General features: G+C 26.7%; 2 protein-coding genes across 3 annotated transcripts; one reads left to right on the forward strand and one right to left on the reverse strand.

Annotated features, from left to right (window-relative positions):
• Positions 1 to 288: 288 nt before the first annotated feature.
• On the reverse strand, positions 289 to 15932 carry LOC126893961 (spectrin alpha chain). Of its 2 annotated transcripts, XM_050664539.1 has the most exons (39): positions 15745 to 15932; positions 14629 to 14789; positions 14448 to 14543; positions 14226 to 14361; positions 13993 to 14123; positions 13723 to 13911; positions 13474 to 13662; positions 13073 to 13411; positions 12680 to 12916; positions 12417 to 12605; positions 12185 to 12340; positions 11989 to 12121; positions 11745 to 11929; positions 11533 to 11685; positions 11280 to 11439; positions 10898 to 11103; positions 10599 to 10826; positions 10404 to 10538; positions 10071 to 10334; positions 9810 to 10001; positions 9501 to 9737; positions 9154 to 9435; positions 8967 to 9008; positions 7446 to 7594; positions 7179 to 7374; positions 6723 to 7121; positions 6407 to 6662; positions 3920 to 4115; positions 3640 to 3826; positions 3431 to 3561; positions 3158 to 3362; positions 2890 to 3094; positions 2363 to 2483; positions 2066 to 2285; positions 1736 to 1998; positions 1591 to 1645; positions 1151 to 1529; positions 924 to 1090; positions 289 to 839 (listed from the first exon to the last, which is right to left on the reverse strand). In XM_050664539.1, exons 2-39 carry the CDS (start codon positions 14776 to 14778, stop codon positions 711 to 713), a joined length of 7287 nt encoding a protein of 2428 aa, XP_050520496.1. In that variant the 5' UTR covers positions 14779 to 14789; positions 15745 to 15932; the 3' UTR covers positions 289 to 710. The 2 variants fall into 2 exon arrangements, with proteins under 2 accessions (XP_050520496.1, XP_050520497.1); XM_050664540.1 differs by lacking the exon at positions 8967 to 9008.
• Positions 15933 to 16271: 339 nt separating this feature from the next.
• Positions 16272 to 17434, forward strand: LOC126894878 (chromatin complexes subunit BAP18). The gene is made up of 4 exons (XM_050666182.1): positions 16272 to 16483; positions 16563 to 16660; positions 16750 to 16848; positions 17096 to 17434. The coding sequence occupies exons 1-4, from the start codon at positions 16457 to 16459 to the stop codon at positions 17343 to 17345; spliced, it is 474 nt and encodes a 157-aa protein (XP_050522139.1). The 5' UTR covers positions 16272 to 16456; the 3' UTR covers positions 17346 to 17434.
• Positions 17435 to 18501: the final 1067 nt, after the last annotated feature.

Genomic DNA, 18501 nt, shown 5'->3' on the forward strand with positions numbered 1-18501 from the left:
AGTTGTATAGAAAATTTAAAATGTACCTCATTAATTTAAGACAAAGAGTACATATAGCTTTTGTAAAAAGATTTACAACATTTGGGACAAGATTTTTCTATACAATAATATATTTTTTAATACTTTATATATTTTCTATACAACTAAAATCATAGTTTTATTTCCAATTGTTATTTGAATACTGAAAATATTGAAATACTTAATACTGTTATATTAAGTATTTAAGTATAAATAACAAAACCTTGAAAATAAAATAGATTAGTTAAATTAAATTGTGAAAAAAAAAACTTAAAATTCAAGTGACTTTATTATGAAAATAATAAAAGCATCGATGGTTAAAATTCACAAGCAAAAGCAAATAAATAAATATATTATCATTCTCTTTGTTTACACTAATTTTCTAAATAAAAATAAAAATAAAAATAAAAAACAAATAATAGAATTACATATGTTATTAATGAAGTAGTTTTAATAAAAATCAAAAACGAATTTCGAAAAATTAAAATAAAAAATTCATTTTAGTTAAAGTTTTTAACACTCACAATAATAAAATAGTTTCATCTATGTAATGTTTATAATATAAAAGTTTCATTTATATTGCAAGTAAAACAATAATTTATAATATCTTAAGCTAAAAAATAGTTAGGTAAATATATTTATCATAATATAGAACTCTTTTAGTAGCTGTGTGCTTAATATACTAAAAATATTTAGTTTTGGAAAAGTGTTTTAGTGAATTCAATATAATCTAGTGCCCCAGTAATTGGTCGTTCAGTTTTAGAATCAACATATGGTTTCATACGGTTTACACAATAATCGGCCATGTCTTTAGTAAGATTCTAAAAAAAAGAAAATTTAAATATAAAAATGATTCATTAATTGATAAATTACATTAATTTTCTATTTAATATTTTATATCTTACAGCATATAACTCTTCTTTTGTGACATATGGTCGATCACCCGCTGTGATAGCTCTAAATGCATTTTCAATTTCTTCTGAACTTTGTACATTTTCTGTTTCTTTACTGATCATAAATGCCATATATTCTTGCAGTGATACATAGCCATCACGATTAGGGTCAACAACATCTTAAATAATATTTAGTAATGTCATTATCTATTATTAACTAAAATCACCAAATTTTTTACCTAAAATAGCTTCAAATTCTGGGTCTGGTTGTCCTTCTTCTACCATAGGTAAATCATAACCTAAAGCCCTTAGACAAGACTTAAATTCAGTCTTGTTTAATCTACCAGAACGATCTTTATCAAAGTGTTTAAACATCATTGAAAATTCTTTCAAGGCATCCTCACTGACTCCCGATTGGTTCCTTGCCTGAATTTGCTGTTCAAGGTTATGTTGCATTCGCATACCCAATTGATCTAATTGATCCCATTGCTGTGCTAGACCTACAGTGCTATGTTCAGTATATCTATTATCTAAAATCAAGTGTTCTTCAAGAATAGCACCAAGGTCTTCAATTTTTTTCAAATCTGATCGACGTGATCGAACTTCAGTAGCTTTTCGCTGAAGTTAAAAAATTAATTTAGTAAAAATATTTAAATAAACATAAAATATTTTATAATACTTTGATAGCTTCCAGTTGTTGCTCTAAAGATCCAGATCCTTCCATCATTGATGTTCTTAAAAATTGAAAATATACAGAAAAATTACATCATAAATAAAATAATAATAATAATAATTTTTTTATAATTCATAGTTAACTAAATTACCTAGTTTCAGTAAGCCATTGGTGGAATGTGTTAGCATGTTTTGCAAATTCTTTTCTTAATGTATCATTTTCATCTTGTCTTTGGGCTTCTTTAGTCAATTCAATATCTCGTTCTTTAATGATTTTTTGTAAATTACGCCATGTATCTTCTAAAGCTTCCATTGTAAACCATGTATATGGATTAGGACCCACATTAAAACTTTTGATTTGATGGTCTAAAGCAGCTAAAGCTTCAAAATCTGCTTGAGCTGATGTCAAAGAAGCCTAAGATAAAAATAAATACATTTTAATAGCTATTTTTATATAATATAAAATTAATCAAAATAATTACTTGGAATTGTGCATGAGCTTCTCGTAAAGCCTTTATTTCTTCAATAGAATTGCAGCGAACTGGATCTGTCAAATCTTCTTCAGCATTTTCAAACCATGAATTGAATGCAGATGCTTTCTTTGCAAATGTTAAATAGAGTTCTTCAATTTGGCGGAATTGATTTTGCATACGTAACAACTGTTGTTTTCTACCATCTGAATCGCCCAACAGTTTTTGCCATCTATATTAAGAATTTATTTAAGGTAAGATTTTTATATCTCATTTAATGTAACCTAAAATTATTTAATGATAAATTACCTAGCAATTACATCAGCATGTCTTTTTAATATTGCTTCAGATTGATCATGATTAGCAGCAATTAATTGATCTTTAAGAGAAGTAATGTTCTGTATTCCCTCATGTTCAAATGCATGAAGGCCTAAAATTTTTAAGTCATAATTATTATTTATTAAATAATACCTAAAAAGGCTATTGGTATAAATAATATACATAAAATTAAAAAGTAAAATAAATACACGTACAAAATAATTTATACAACTAAGATAAGTATAACTTGATTTTTAACATAGCTAAAGAATCATAAGGAAAACAAAAATTAGGAATAAAATGACATAAACATAACAAAATGGTTTAATTTTTTTTAGACTAAAATTTTACTTATGTTTAAGTAGATAAAATATGAATTTGTAGAAAGATCATAAAATCAGTCTGGTTTAAAATATAAAACTAATTTGTAATTAAATAACTTATGAAATTTAATAAAAATTGTATTAGTAATTAATTTTATCATATTTTTAAATATGGTTAACAATATTTTGTCACACCTGCATCAAATGTTTCTTGTTTAGTCAATAATGTTTGAACTGTGGACAAATCTCTACCATACTCTTCGGACCGTACATGAGTTTCTTTATCAGCAATCCATGACTCTACTACATCAGCTTTCCACATGAATTGCAAATAAGCTGAATTATCCATTAGCTTGGATTTTCGTTTAGCAGCCAAAGCAGATAAATTGTCCAACTTTATCTAAAAGCAAAAATAATTAATATTTTGATTAAAAAAAAAAATTGTTTCATAATTAATTTTTACTTGAAGTTGTTGGCAACGCTGCATAATACTATCTGCATGATGATTCTTGGAATCAGCAAGATCCATACCGCCATGGCTGATTTCTTCACATCTATCACGATGAACAGCAAAGTCAGTTTCAAAAGCATCATGCTTTTTCAAAAGCCCTTGAACTGCTGCCATAGTATCACCAAAATCTTCAACTGATAATAATTGGTGTTTTTCGCTGTAAAGTAAGAAAAATGTATTTGAGTTTTTTCACTACACCATTATATTATATAGTAAATTATTTACCTAATCCATGCTTCCTCTTCTTCAACTTTAGCTAAAAATTGTTGGTATGTTAATGATTCATCTAATTTTTTGCCTCTTGTTGAGGCCATTTGTTTCAATTCATCCCAAGCTTGGTTAAGTAATTTTAATCGCTATTTTTATGAATTAAAATTAATTTAAATTTTAATATGGTTTTAACTTTTTGATATTAATAAGCATTTTGCTCTTACTTGCTCTATCTCAGGAACACCTAAATTAGAAACATCCATTAACTTTTCACCAGCTTCTTGAACTGACTGAATAGCTGGTTCATGTGATGCCAATTCTGCTTCAAGTCGTTTGTGTTTCTTTTTTAAATTTTGAACACCTGTTAAATCTCGACCATAATCATCAGAGCCAACTAGTAGTTTTTTTTCTCTAAAAATAAAAAATAATTTTTTGTAGGAAACTTTTTATGTAGCACAATACAACAATAATATTTAATATAATTCAAATATAATTATCACTCACTTTATCCAAGATTCTTCATCAGCAATGTCTCTGAAGAACTGATGTAGAGTATTAGCTTCATTTAAACGAGCTTGTCGATGGGCAGCTAAATTCCTAATACGCTCATACCTTTCATTAATAGAACTACGCCGTTCTTGAATACTTCCAGTTTCAAATTGTCCACTTTCAATTAGAGAGTCAGCTTGTCCATTCATATCTGATATTTAAATATTATTTACTAATTCATACATATATAGCTTAAGATTACTTTTTATCAATTTATGAAGTTTTGCCATGATAAAATCAGAAAATGAAACTTAATTAAATTGAGAATGATTTTTAAGAAAACCAACTTCATTATTAATTGTAATAACACAAAATATTTTCCTGTGAAAGGGGTTAAGAATATTTTCATGGCCCCTTTTCTACCAGTCGTAAGAAAAATAAAGTTTTTGATACCAGCTGGACAACTTGTGTGGTAACTGTTTCACTAGTCATGTGTACAGGCTTACCTAATGATTGTAGTTCCAACAATGTAGGGACATCATCACTCAACTCTAGGCTGAATTTGTGAATAAGGGAGAGAGATAGATACATATTAAAAATAGTTACAAGGAATGTTAGAACATTAAGTGGTAGAAAATATTTAAGGGGAGGAAAATTAATATTTGTTGTGTGCAGAAAACTAAGTGAAAGGGAGAGAAAGAAAGGAAAATAGGTGAGGTTTATAAAATAATAAATTCAGTTAAGACCAATTTAATGGATGAAGAGATGAAAAATAAAGTAAAAGTAGTTAAGAAAAGTGATACAATTAATCATAAAATTAATTTTTGAGGAAAGTGTTGCATATAACAAGTGCCCATGAGAGGATATGAATGAGTACACATAGGGTATAGATTTAGTGGGAAGAATGAAGCTGGAGAAAGAATTCTGGATTTTACAGTATTGTATGATCTTGTTGGAGTTAATAGTTATTTTAGAAAGAGGGAAGAACATTATATAACTTATAAGAGTGGGAGTGCTAGATCATAGATTGATTATTTTATGTGAAAGAGAAAGTACATAAAGCAAGTAAAAGATTGTAAAGTTATCACAGGAGTGTAACTTCACAACATAGACTAATGGTAATAGAGTTGTGGTGAAGTGGAAAGAGAGTATGCAAAAACAGAAAGAAAATAGGAGGAGAATCAAGGGTCCAGTGGTGAAAATTGAAAGGGGAAAATGAAAAAGAGTTTTGAAAGCCGGTTGGGTTAACTGCAAAGAAGATTACAAGTGAAAGCAAGAGTAGAATGCCAGGAAAAAAGGAAACCGGGTGATGTGAAAAAGACATTCAGAAAATCATAAAGAGTAAAAAAAAGTAATTCAAAATATAACAGAAGAGCAAAAGGAGAGATTATTATAAAAAGAAGATTATTATTATTTAAAGTTACTCCTCCTACATAAGAGTGTGTGAGGAGTAATAGAAGAGTTTAGGGTAATATTAGGAGTGCACTAAGGTTCTGCTATAAGCCCTTACTTATTTTCTATAATGATGGATGAAATTACTAAAGAAATACAAGGAGGGTACCATGGTGCATGTTTTTCGCTGATGATTTAGTGTTAATAGGGGGGAAATTAATCAAAGGCTAGAGGTGTGGAAATCAGCTCTTAAAGGTAAGGAATTAAAAATAAGTAGGAGTAAGACAGAGTATATAGAGTACAAGTTTGACAAAGGAGAATACGAGGTAGGTGAAATGAGATCAGTGACATTAAGTGAGGATGTGATAGAAAATGTGGAAAGTTATAAGTATTTATGATCAGTTATGCAAGAAAATGGTGTTATTGACGTGGATGTAAGACACAGAATTAAGTGCGTGTGGGTAAAGTAAAGAAAAACGTCTGGTGTGTTATGCGATAAGAGAATCCCAATAAGGCTAAATAGAAAGTTCTATAAGACTAGTGAGACCAGCTATGATGTATGGTTCAGAATGTTGAGCGGTTGACAAAAGAGTAGAGCAGAGAATGAGTGTAGTAGAGATGAAAATGCTTGGATGAGTGATGTGACTAGAGAAGATATAATAAGAAATGACCATATAAGAGGTAGTATAGATGTAATATCAATTGTGCATACGATGAGAGAAAATAGACTTAGATGGTTTGGTCATGTTATGAAGAGAAAGAAATGCAAAGCTGTGAGAACAGTTATGGAAATGAATGTAGAAAGAAGAGGTAGAGGAAGACTAAAAGAGATGGAGGAATGTTATTAAATGAGATATGAGAACAGAATGATTGTGCATATATGATGTGGGAGATTGTGTCATATGGAAGTTTAGTATAAAAGTAGCTGACACCAAGTAGTTGGGATAATGACAAGGAAAAAGAAGAAAAATAGCACAAAATATATGAAGGTAAGTTCAGTAGACTTATTTAAAAACAAAAAATATTATAAAGTTGTTATGCAGGGTCAATAATTTAATAGTAGTAGGGAGATGGAATTATATATTAATTATAACTAAGATTATTTTATACCTCTTATGCGGTCTTCATGAGCTTGGATATCAGCTTCAACAAGTTGATGCTTTTTAATTAAATTTTGAACAGATGCCAAATCTTTTCCAGAATCTTCTGAAGTTAAAAGAGATTCGACTTCACCAAGCCAGAAGTCCAAGTCCTTAACAGCTGCAATGTAAGTACGTTGTTTATTTGCTTCTTTTAATTTTAAAGATTTTTCAGTAGTTTTTTGAGTTAAGTATTCCCATTGATCAGCAATAGAGCCTAATCTTGACTGAAAATTAATGAATTTAGTAATTGAAATTAAAAAAATATATTTCTATACTTTAAATACCTGGACAGCTTCTTCAGATCCAGCACATTGATGTTTATCAATTAAATTTTGTCCCATACCTAATACACTTTGAATACGATCAGCATTAGCAGCTAACTCTGCTTCAAATGCTTGGTGCTTTTGATGTTTAGATTGAATGTTTGCAGGATCTTTGTAACTTTCTTCAGTTGCCAATTGAAGTTTCTCAGCTATCCAATTTTCAATTTCATCTGCATCTCTACTGAATTGTTGTAATGTTTGTGATTCTCCAAGTTTAGATCTCTTTTCAATTAAAGCTTCTTTCAAATGACGCCATCTATTTAATACTTGTTGTCTTTTTTCATCAATTGGAGTAGCAGCATAGTGCTGTGCAGCCATAAGTTGATCTGCTAATGTTTGTAATGCAGCAATTTTCTCTTCCTAAACATAAATTATTAATTATAAAAACTATTTAAATTAATAGATAAAATTATTTACATGGGCATTAATAGCTTTATCAAAATCTTCATGTTTTTTAATTAAAGCCTCGACATTATCTCCTTTTGAATCAACTTCCTCTGAAGCAAGAAAAGCTTCACGAGCTGACATCCAATTTTCAGCTTGTTCACAATCTCTATAGAACAATTGCAGTTCCAAACACTGATCTAACTTCATACGACGGTTAATCCATGCTCTGATAATATAATATTATAGGGTTAATAAATATATTAAATAAAAATATTTAATTATAATTCTACGACATACTCTTCTAACTCTTGTCTTGCTTCAGTCATGCTTTCAAGTTTTTCTTGGATTTCTACACTAGCATAATGTTGAGATTGAAGTAACTGTTGACCAAACATCTCAAATGTTTGAAATGTACCAGTACGTGCATCAATTTCTGTGCGATGTTCCTTTAAAAATATATTTTTTCATTATTAACAATTTTTATAAAAATACATGATAAATATACATATAAAAGTGAACAAGTGAAAATAAAATATTCATAAAACAGATAATAATTGTTCAATTATATTTATATACAGTGATTGTTTAATTATGACTTACGTAATATCTTTAAAAATATAAAATATAAAAAATTTTTTTTTCAGAAGTTAATAGTATTTTTAATTTTATAATAATTATAAAACTTAAACTACTATTAACTTTTTTTTTTTTTAATTATTTTCAAGAAATTTGTTTCTATCCCTTTTCTTTAAATTTCAACTTTAGTTTTATAAATGGAAACACATATGGTTTAACAAACTTAACAACTAGAAAATTATGTAAGGTAATTATAAGGTAAGACCTTTTGGGATAGAATTTTAAAAGATATTAGCATTTCAAATCTAGACCAGAAGGAGTAGTAAGGTTCTAGAGATAAAAAAACTGACACATGTTTCACTTTCAGTCTTTATTTAAAAATAACTTCAGAAATACTGGTCAAAAAGTTGTTTTTGACTAGTCATTTTCTTAGATAGATAATTATCTAGTTTGTAAGTTGGTTAAACATACTAAACAGAAATATGTTTCTGTTGGAAAAACTTAGGTTGATAAAATTTTAAAGGGGAAAGTGGGGATGGAAACAAATTTATTTTGAAAATTATAGAACATAAGATACTATTAAATTCAATATAATTAAATATTGTGCGAGTCATAGTTAAACAATCTCCCTGTATGCTAGTAAAAATTAGTAATAAAATTCAAACAAGTTTAAGTTTGCAAGTGAAATTAATAGCCTAAAATATTTTATTAGTATACATAAATTATTATTTATAAAAACTCAAAATTATAAACATTTAAGACAAAATCTGTTATTTAAAATTGTTTGGTTAAGAAATAAAAGAAGTAAATAATTATATTAATTTGTTAGGACTAAAACTGCTGTTAAATAATAGAAAATTTACTTCTACTAAATGATTTCATCAAACTTTAAGCTTATAAAAATATTTTTTAAAATTTAATATAATAAAAAAAAAAATTTCTTTTAGGTATCAGTTCAAATAAAAATACTTTTATTATAAAAATCTCAACAAAATGTTTTTTCTATAATAAATTTTTATTTATTTACATATAAATTTAACTAATAATGTTTAATAATCTTATAATGTAGTATTATAATAAGTTGTTCAAAATTTTAAATAATTTTTGAATTATATCATTAAAAAAGTGTTAAAAATAAGTATAATCTTTTATGTGAGAACAAAACACAAAAAAATTCAAAGTGTCAAAGAAGAAGTGCAAATTTCAGTGGCATTTAATCAAAACCAATACTTTTCTCTATACCTGAGCTATACCATAACGATAGTCTATTTCTGCTCTCAAACTCTACAAAAACCATATGAGAAAATAATATGTAAATAGTTTAAATAAATAATTTGATAATAATTGCAAACTGACATATTTTTAAAAATAAAAATAAATAAATATAATAAGAACTAGTAATATTAGTTACAGTAACTGAAAAATCTACCTGATGACGTTCTAATAATGCTTCAGCACCTGTAACATCTGAAGCTAGTTCATCGCTGGAAACTAATCCCATCATTGAATTAATCCATGACATTAAGTCACGATAATCAGCCAAAAATCTTTGTAAATCATAAGAGTCCAAAAGTTTTTCTTTTCTTGAATTAGCTTTTACAGTTAGTTGTGTCCATTCTTCATTTATTTCTTTTTGTTTCATGTAAGTATTATCTCGAGATTCAGGATGAGTGTTCATTAAACGGTTAGCAGTTTCATCTAATTGGCGAATCTAGTAAGCCAATATTAATATTTCAATTAATGTTATTATGTAATATCTACAAAATATTAAACTACCTTATCTTGTAAAGCAGCTAAATCTCGTTCAAGGCCTTCGTGTTTACGTTGCAAAGCTTGTACACTTCTTAAATCTTTTCCAAGATCATCATTATTAAGAGCGTCATCTTTTTCTCGAATCCAATCACGAGTTTCATCAACATCTCTATGGAATCTTTGTACTTCGTGAGCTGAACCTAATTGTGTAGCTCGGGCTTGAGTAAGTTGTTGAAGTGATGTCCATTTTTCATTCAAGTCCTTAATAAATATTTAAATAGTTAATATAAAAATAATTATTTTACAGTTGAAATCATAATTAAGTATACTGACCTGAATTTGAGTATTGATTTTTAATGCTGCTTCTGTTTGACCTAAACTCATCAATTGCATGGCTATTTCGTTCATTTCCGCTAAACGTACTTCATTGGCTTTTAAATCTGATTGGAAATCATCAAATTTCTTTTGCATTACTTCCACTTGTTCTAAATCTTCTCCGACATCTTGAACTTGTGCATGGTTTTCCTATAGACAAGAAATATTTTCAATAAATTTTATTAATAAGTAAATTATAAATCTATATTTAAAACAAACCTTGTCTTTAATCCAAGTTGCTAACTCAGCAGCTTCTCTCACCAATACATACGCTTTAACAGTTTCAGCAAGTTTAGTTTGACGTTCTTTAGCCAAATTCAGTAATCTATTATACTGGGCTTCAATTTGTGCTTGTCTAGCAGCAATTGATCCACCAGTAGCTAAATGTTGCTGAGATGCACTTAAACCAGATACTTCAAGACGTTTAACATATGGAGCAGGCACAAATCCTTGACGATCATTTACTTCTACTTTCCACCATTCCTAATAATTTAAATTTTATATAGAAAATGTTTAAAAATTCCTAAATTTTAAATTATTATAAGTATATACTTTGTTATTAGAATTTAATAGAATCAAAACATCTCCTTTTTTCATTGAAACTTCTCTTGGAGATTTTTCAGTATAATCAAATAGAGCCATAACACATTCTTTTCCACTTACATCAACAACAGGCGTTTCTTGTTGCTAAAAATAATCAATTAAATTTAATTTAATTACATAAAATACTATATTTTTATAAATTACCCTGCAAGCAGCAGCTTGTTCAGAAAGTGATTCAACTGTTGTCTTAAATGCTTCTAAATCAGACAATAATGCTTCATGTTTTTTTAACAATGCTTCAGAAGAGTCTTCATCTCTTCCATAATCTTGACTTAGAACCATTGGTTCTTTTTCTTTAACCCAAGATTCTGCTTCATTAGCGTCAGCAAAGTACTGATGCGCTTGAAGAGAATCTTCTAAGTCTTGTTTACGCTGAAATCAATAAAACAATTCAATTAAAGCTCTTTATATTGTAAACTTAAAAAAAAGAATAACATTAATACCTGTAAGGCTTTTTCTTTAAGATGATTCCAATGTTTATTAAGATGAGCTAAGCGTTGTTTAATATCTTCAGATGCAAAGTGTTTACCATCTATCATTTCTTGACCAGCTTGTGTTACGCTTACTATTCGAGATTCATGGTTATTAATTTCAGCTACAACAGCTTGATGTTTTTTCATTAAATTTTGAACACCAATTAAGTCTCGACCTAAAAAAAATATATTAAAAAAAAGTATTTTTTTTTTAAACAAATAAAATATCTTAATAAATAAATTATGAAAACTAAAATGGCTCAATAAGAATCTTTACCCTAATAATGTAAAGTTTTTAAATAATTAACTTAACTGTAATTTTATTTAAATTATAATTTATATTTATATCTACCTCTATTAGTTGAAGCAGCAACTGGTTCTTTTTCACGAATCCAAGCTTCTTCATCTTCAATATCTCTAAATAATTGTTGTGCAAGCAATGAATCAGCCAAACGCTGTCTTCGTGTTTCCATTGGATGTTTCAATGATGAATAACGATCACATAAAGCCCCCTACATTAAATATTAATTAACAGATTATAAAATTATATACAAATGAAAATAATTTATAAATTAAAATAGATTAATTTTATTAAAGATAATAACCTGCTTAGCACGTATATTATTAGCATCAAAGTGACCTGAATCAACAAACTGATCTGCTGTAATTTTGACACCTTCAATTCTATCTTGATGTGATGCTACATCAGCTTCTAACAAAGTATGTTTTTTTTGAAGATTTTGAACACTAGTTAGATCCTTAAAAATTGATAATGAAAAGATATTTTAATTTAAAAAGTAAAATTTAATAAATTTACTTTTCCATAATCTTCACTGTGTAATTGCCCTTCAACTTCAGACAACCATAGTTCAATATCTTCCACAGTACGATTAAATTGTTGCTGTTGCGCTGCTTCACGTAACTTTGAGCCTTTTTGACCAGAGGCAGTCACTAAATTTTCCCAAAGATGAACAATTTCATCCATTTTTGTTTGAATACGATCTGTCAAAATGAAATTAGCTTTAAATGTATTTCTAATTATACATCATTAATAAAATTACTTAAAGCATAGTGTTTTGACTCAATGAGCTCATGACCAGTAGAGGTTATTTCTTCCATGCGTGATTTATTAGCATTTAATTCTTGTTCAAAATTTTGATGTTTCTGTACTTTACCATTAAGGTTAGTTGGATCCTATAAGCATTTATTATATATTAGAAATGATATATTAAGATTTGAGCAGTAATAAAAACTAACAAGGTAGCTATCATCATTAGCAAATTTAAGTTTTTCATTGATCCATCCTTTAGTTTCATCACAATCTCTTTCAAATTGTTGAAGTCTGTATGAATCTTCTAAAACACTACGTCTTTGAGAAGATTTTTCAAGTAAAGCAGTACGTCTTTCTAATAACTAAATTTAAAAATATAATTTATCATTAACTCTTTTTAACGTTTTAAGTAGAATAAATATTTTTAAAAATATTAACTGATTCTCGTCGCTGTGCAACATCTTCTGTGGCATAATGTTGTTCTTCAATCAATTTAGTAGCAAACTCATCAAGAGCTTTAATTTTTTCTTCTTGAGCTGCTAAAGATTTTTCAAAATCTTCGTGTTTTTTAATTAAAGCTTCAACACTGTCTAATGAGTCACCCAAATCTTCATTGGATAAAAATGCCTATTCAATTTTTAATTCAATAAAAATATAATATATTTGAACATTTTTAAATTAACACATTTAAATTCTTTTACCTCTTGCTTGGCCATCCATGTATCAGCTTGTTCAGTGTCACGGTAGAATAATTGTAAGTCCATACATTGTTCATATAATATACGACGTTCTTCCCATAAAGCTAGTAATGAATTTTTTTCACTGGCTAAATTATTTAAATTTTCACTCACTGTAGAAGAAATATTTTCTCCTTTCAAAATATGTTCACCAGACTCCATTGCCATTCGAAAACTATCTTCTCGGGCATCAATTTCTCCCTAATTTAGGAAGATTATAAAGTAGTCGTATAATAACAAATAATAAAATAGTAATTATTAATAAAAAAGTAAAATAAAATAAATACAAATTATTAAAATCATCAATTTATTAATAATTTCATAAAATTATCGAACTAAAACAACTATTTTACTAACTTTATGTTCTTGATGTCTTTCTAATAAAGCTTCAGCACCAGCAACGTCTTTAGCTAATTCATCTGCATATATTATTGCTTTCATGTCATTGATCCAAGAAGTTAAATCACGATAATCAGCTAAAAACCTTTGGAGTAAGTAAGATTCATCTAATTTTTGTTTTCGCTCTTTAGCTTTAGCAGTAAGTTGTTCCCAGTAAGCAACAATTTCTCCCCTTTTGTTATGTATTTGTGTACTATGGTCAGCATGAATTCCACATAAACGATCTGCCTCTTGTCCTAATATTGATACTTTATCTTCTAAAGCTGCTAAATCTCTTTCAACTCCTTCGTGTTTTCTCTAAAATTAAAATTAATAAACAATAAATATAAATAAATAATTTTGGTTGAATATTTTTAAACCTGAAGTGTTTGAACACTAGCTAAATCTCTGCCATAATCTTCAGAAGATAAAATACCATCTTTTTCAGATATCCAAGCAACTGTTTCATCTGCATCACGATTAAATCTTTGAATTTCATGGGCCCCAAATAACCGTTCTTGTCTCATAAGTGTTAGTTGTTTGAGTCTTGTCCATGATTCGTTTAATTCCTTTAATAATTAGTTAGTAAGATATTTATACACTTTAATTGGTAAAACTCAAATAAGAACCTCTTTCTTCTTAAGAATAGTTTCTCTTTCAGGATGACCTTCTAATACTAATTTAGATGCTAAATCATTGACTTCAGTTACACGATATTCTTGTGATGTCATATCTTTTTGAAATTCATCAAATTTACGTTGTAAAACTTCTACATGTTCTAAATCAGCACCAAATTCATCCGTAGTTACAAAGGTTTCCTAAAAATACAAAAAACAATTCAACAAATAATAATTATTTGATATTGAAGTTACTAATAGTCATAATAATAGTTTGCTTGCCTTGTCATTAATCCAAAACATAACCTCATCACATTGTCTCAAAAATTGAACTAAAACAAGTGCTTGTTGTAATTTCACCCCTTTTTCAGCTAGTTTTGACAATAATAAATCCCAATCCTTATGTAATTGTTCTACAAAAATATATTAATAAAAATACTTAACAATTAGTATTTAAAATAAGCTAATAGACTAAATGTTACTGATATAATTGTATAAAAATATTATTAATTTACCAAGTCTCTGTTGAATTTCAGATGAAGCAAAATGGTTTTGATTAATCATTCCCATTCCGGTATTATCTAAGACAACAATAGCATTGCTATGAGCTGCTACTTCAGCTTCAAATGCTTGATGTTTTTGAATTTTAGCCTAGAAATTAAAAATAGATCATTACTTAAGTGTGAATAATATAAATATATTGTATAAAAATACATATATTAATAGTAACAACAAACCTGTAAATTTGTAGGATCTTTATAACTTTCATCAGATGCAGCTTGGGTTTTTTCAAGTATCCATGATTCCAACTCATCAGCATCACGTTTGAAATACTAAATTAAATTGATCAACAATTTATTAAATTTACTTAAAAATTATGAAATATAAGTACAATAGAATTTTAATATATTATTTCACCTGGAATCTTCTAGAGTCTTCAAGCTTTTCCCTTTTCAAACGTGCTTCAGCTTTAAATTCACTATATCGACCCAATACTTGTAAACGACGATTTTGAATATCCTCTGCTGTCTCAAGGATTGTTACTTCTTTTGGTATTAAAGGATCCATTTTGAGTTATTCTAAAAAAAATTAAATAATATTTAAGAATTAAAAATGTATGACACATTGAATTGTTTATATTATCTTTTGTAAAATCTTTACATTAAAAAAATAATAGAAAATTAAATGTTAAATATATAACATATAATTAATATGAATATCAATTCATGTAAGGTTATCTAAATAACTTGATGTATTTTATAGATTTGATAATAAAGATGGAACTTTGGAATAAGGTCACAAACTATATTTCAAACACAACAAATATGTACTAATATTACAATTGATCTTCAAAACGAAAAATCCAATTTTAATTCAATAGAAATAATTTGATAAAAGAGGATTCATTAATTTTAATTCACTAGTCATGTATTTAAAGTTATTTTAATTTAACAACTACAGTTGGTTACTTCAGATAGTAAAAATAAAATACAAACATACATTATTTAAAAGTATAAAAAATTTAAAATTCAAAATTAAATTTAATTAACTAGTGCAAAGTAAAACTTAATTTGTCAAACATATGCAGTTTATTAATTTAAGTAATCATAAATTATAATTTTTATTATAACTACTCAATTATTAGTTGTACTAAAAATAGTTTCCTAACCTTCATAGTCCTACACTTAAAAAATATGCCAGTTAGATGACTAAACAAATATTTTTCAATTAATTTTTAAATATTAAATAATTTATTGCTTAATAAATATGAATATAAATATCATCTAGAAAAAAATATAAAAATTATTTATTTTTACAAAAACTAATCACAAAATTAGCAAAATAGCCCTAGTATATAACAAATATCAGAAGTAAACAATCTCTTCACAATATCAAATTTGAAAATGGATATAAAATTTTTCTCTTTTGAATCAAAGCTTAATTAAAAATATTATTGGGTGTGGTTATAAAAATAGTACACTTAGCTGTCATTCAAATAAATATAAATAAATGTACATAGAAATTTAAACTAACCTCGTTTGCAATATATCGCTTACGAGTTGTGTTGTGTTTTAAATACGAATTCTCATTTCATGCACACAATTTGAATTTACTGACACAAATAATAGCAATACACTATTTAAGAAAAATGATATTAAGTATATTGGTAAACAAATTCCGCTCAATATACTATAACCCAGAGCGAATCGGTCATTTGGAATGCGAAGAGTACCGGGGGGTGCCAGATGAAAACCCCCTCCTACATAGTATGACTAATGCATAAGAATACCAAAACCAGTGCAACCAAATTGTTAAATATTTTTATTAGACTGGTTTTCAATTTGACAGTGATTCAAATATTAATCTATTTCAAAATTCTGCCTTGTAATTTTATGACAGTTAAAATTTGTTGAAATCATAAAATAAATTTATTTCTATTAAAAATTTGTTTTGAATAAAACTATTTTATCTTTTATTTTTGAATGTCAATATAGCAAATATTTTGACTTATAAGTGGACACACCTATCTAAAATCAAAAAATATTGCCTCCTTATGTTATCATAATTCAAAACAATCAACAACAAAAAACTCCACAATTTTTAATAAGTGTAATCAACGGATTGCTGTAATTGTACATGTTTTAATTAATGCAACTGTGCTGTTATTAGGTTTTTAAAAACTCATCTTAAAATGTATTAACACTCTTATTCATACTTCTAAAATTTTTTTTAGTTAAATACCATAATGAGTAATCAAAGTTCGGCTGCAAAAGTAATTAAATTTTTTCTTTGAGTTTATCTCTTACTTAAATATTGGATTTGATAAATAGTTATTTTTTAATAAAATTTAGGTAGGTGAAATATTCAGTGCAGCAGGTACAGCTTTTAGTAGATTAGGTGAATTAACATTGACACTACAACCAACAAATGACACCCCTACACCAAACAGGTAATTATATTTAATATTAGTTTTAACAATAATACTTCATTAATTTCTTATTAAATATTTTATAATAATTAACAATATTTTAACTTTAGTAAGTGGACAGATGAAGATATTGAAATGTTGCAAAATGCAGTAAAAAAGTTTACTGAAGATTTAGCTGTAATATGTGACCAAATCAAACAACGCACAGTGTAATTATGTTGTAATTAATTATTTTAAACAATTGTTGATTTTTTTTAATACTAAGTAATTAATATGTATTGTTATTTGGTCATTTAACAATAGGAAAGTGATATTTTCTAATTTAATTTTATATATTTTATTGCTTTTGTTATGTTAATTTTATTGTAATATTTGTGTGATATTAAATTTCATTTTTAAGAAAATAGTAGTGTCTTACATTTGTCTTTCTTCCAACTTATAAATTAAACTTTCTAGATCACAAATTCATTCAACATTGAAAAGGAAATCATATGAAAGCAGAAATATGAATCCTACAGCAATTTCAAGATCTCATTTAACTCATATTTCATCACCAATTACAACAAATATAATAAACACAAAATGCAATTCTGCTGAAGTGACTCTAAACATGTTAAATGCTCCTCAAGAACATGGCTCTGGTTCTGATGATTTGTCTAATGACACTATACGACATAATTTTAATTGTGATATTGATATGAAGTAAAATAACCTAAATGTATAAATTTTATGATTGAAATTAAGTTATTGTAAAATTATTAATAGTTTAAATTACTAATTTGATGCTTGTGTTCATTGGTCTCTTATTTATTTTTACCAACTTATTATTATTTTATACTTGTATAAAATTAGACTTTTATTTTTATACTTAATTTAATTTATACATACTATTTGTTTTTATGTCTAAGCTTTAACCTGTAGACATTGAATTATATAGTAATTATTAAGATTTTGTAAGAACGTAATAATTATGTAATAAGAATTGTTTTTATTAATATCCTTAAATTTTTTATGTATTATGATACGAGTCTTAATAATTTTTATATTTAGACATTAAATCAAAGTTAAGAATGTAAATTTTAATTGCTATCATACATCATTAACATAATATTTATTTAAAAATCAAACATTGCTTAAAAAAACGTTTAATATATTTCAAGTTATTTTTCTCAAAGAAGCTAGATTTATATCTTAGTCAACGGAAATAAAGTGAATTTTAATTAAATTAGGAATTATCCATAATTAGTTTAGCCTAATGGCATAATTAAGTAATGATTGTTTATTCAATAAATAATTCATTATATTCTTATTTACTTCACTTGTTATTCAAATAATATTTTAGTTACTTCTATTACAGTTCAAGACAAGTTATATTATTTAGTTCATGACTTACTGTGTCAAAAATTTAGTAAAATATTAGTCTATAAAATTAAATAATTAAAAATATTAATACGAGTATAGAATAAATAATATTGTTTGTGTGAAAAATTTTAATTTAATAAAATTAATTTTTTTTTAAATATTTTTAAGAAGACAGTGACCATCAAATGATTTTTGGAAAGGAATAAAAGTCATGTATAATAAGCAACTTCAGTGAAATCTATAACCTCACACCTAGAACTCTTTTTTTTTTTTTTTTTTTTCATGTCTATCATTCAAAATTATTCAAAAAGGCTTTGTCAATGAGAGGAGATATATTCCCTCGTTTGACAACTAATCGAAAGTGGCCAAAAAGAATTGTATGAAAAATGATTCACAAGTCCGAAATTTTCTTCTGACTACTTGTCTAATATTAATCTTCAGTTAATATTATTACGATCCACTAGCGTATTACAAAGGGGAGATATGGATGTCAAATCCTA

This window comes from Daktulosphaira vitifoliae, unplaced genomic scaffold, assembly GCF_025091365.1.
Source record: "Daktulosphaira vitifoliae isolate Bord-2020 unplaced genomic scaffold, ASM2509136v1 Scaffold_1, whole genome shotgun sequence".
NCBI classification, from domain to species: Eukaryota; Metazoa; Arthropoda; class Insecta; order Hemiptera; family Phylloxeridae; genus Daktulosphaira; species Daktulosphaira vitifoliae.

Bases quoted from the DNA above. Each gene is read 5' to 3' on its own strand.
- LOC126893961 (XM_050664539.1), bottom strand. From the start codon at position 14,778: ATGGATCCTTTAATACCAAAAGAAGTAACAATCCTTGAGACAGCAGAG. The intron at 12,606-12,679 runs GTAAAAGAATTT...AAAATTGAATAG, and splicing joins CATGGATGGCCAAGCAAGAG to GCATTTTTATCCAATGAAGA. The intron at 6,663-6,722 runs GTATTTAAAGTA...ATTAATTTTCAG, and splicing joins GATCTGAAGAAGCTGTCCAG to TCAAGATTAGGCTCTATTGC.
- LOC126894878 (XM_050666182.1), top strand. From the start codon at position 16,457: ATGAGTAATCAAAGTTCGGCTGCAAAA. The intron at 16,484-16,562 runs GTAATTAAATTT...AATAAAATTTAG, and splicing joins ATCAAAGTTCGGCTGCAAAA to GTAGGTGAAATATTCAGTGC. The intron at 16,849-17,095 runs GTAATTATGTTG...TAAACTTTCTAG, and splicing joins CAAATCAAACAACGCACAGT to ATCACAAATTCATTCAACAT.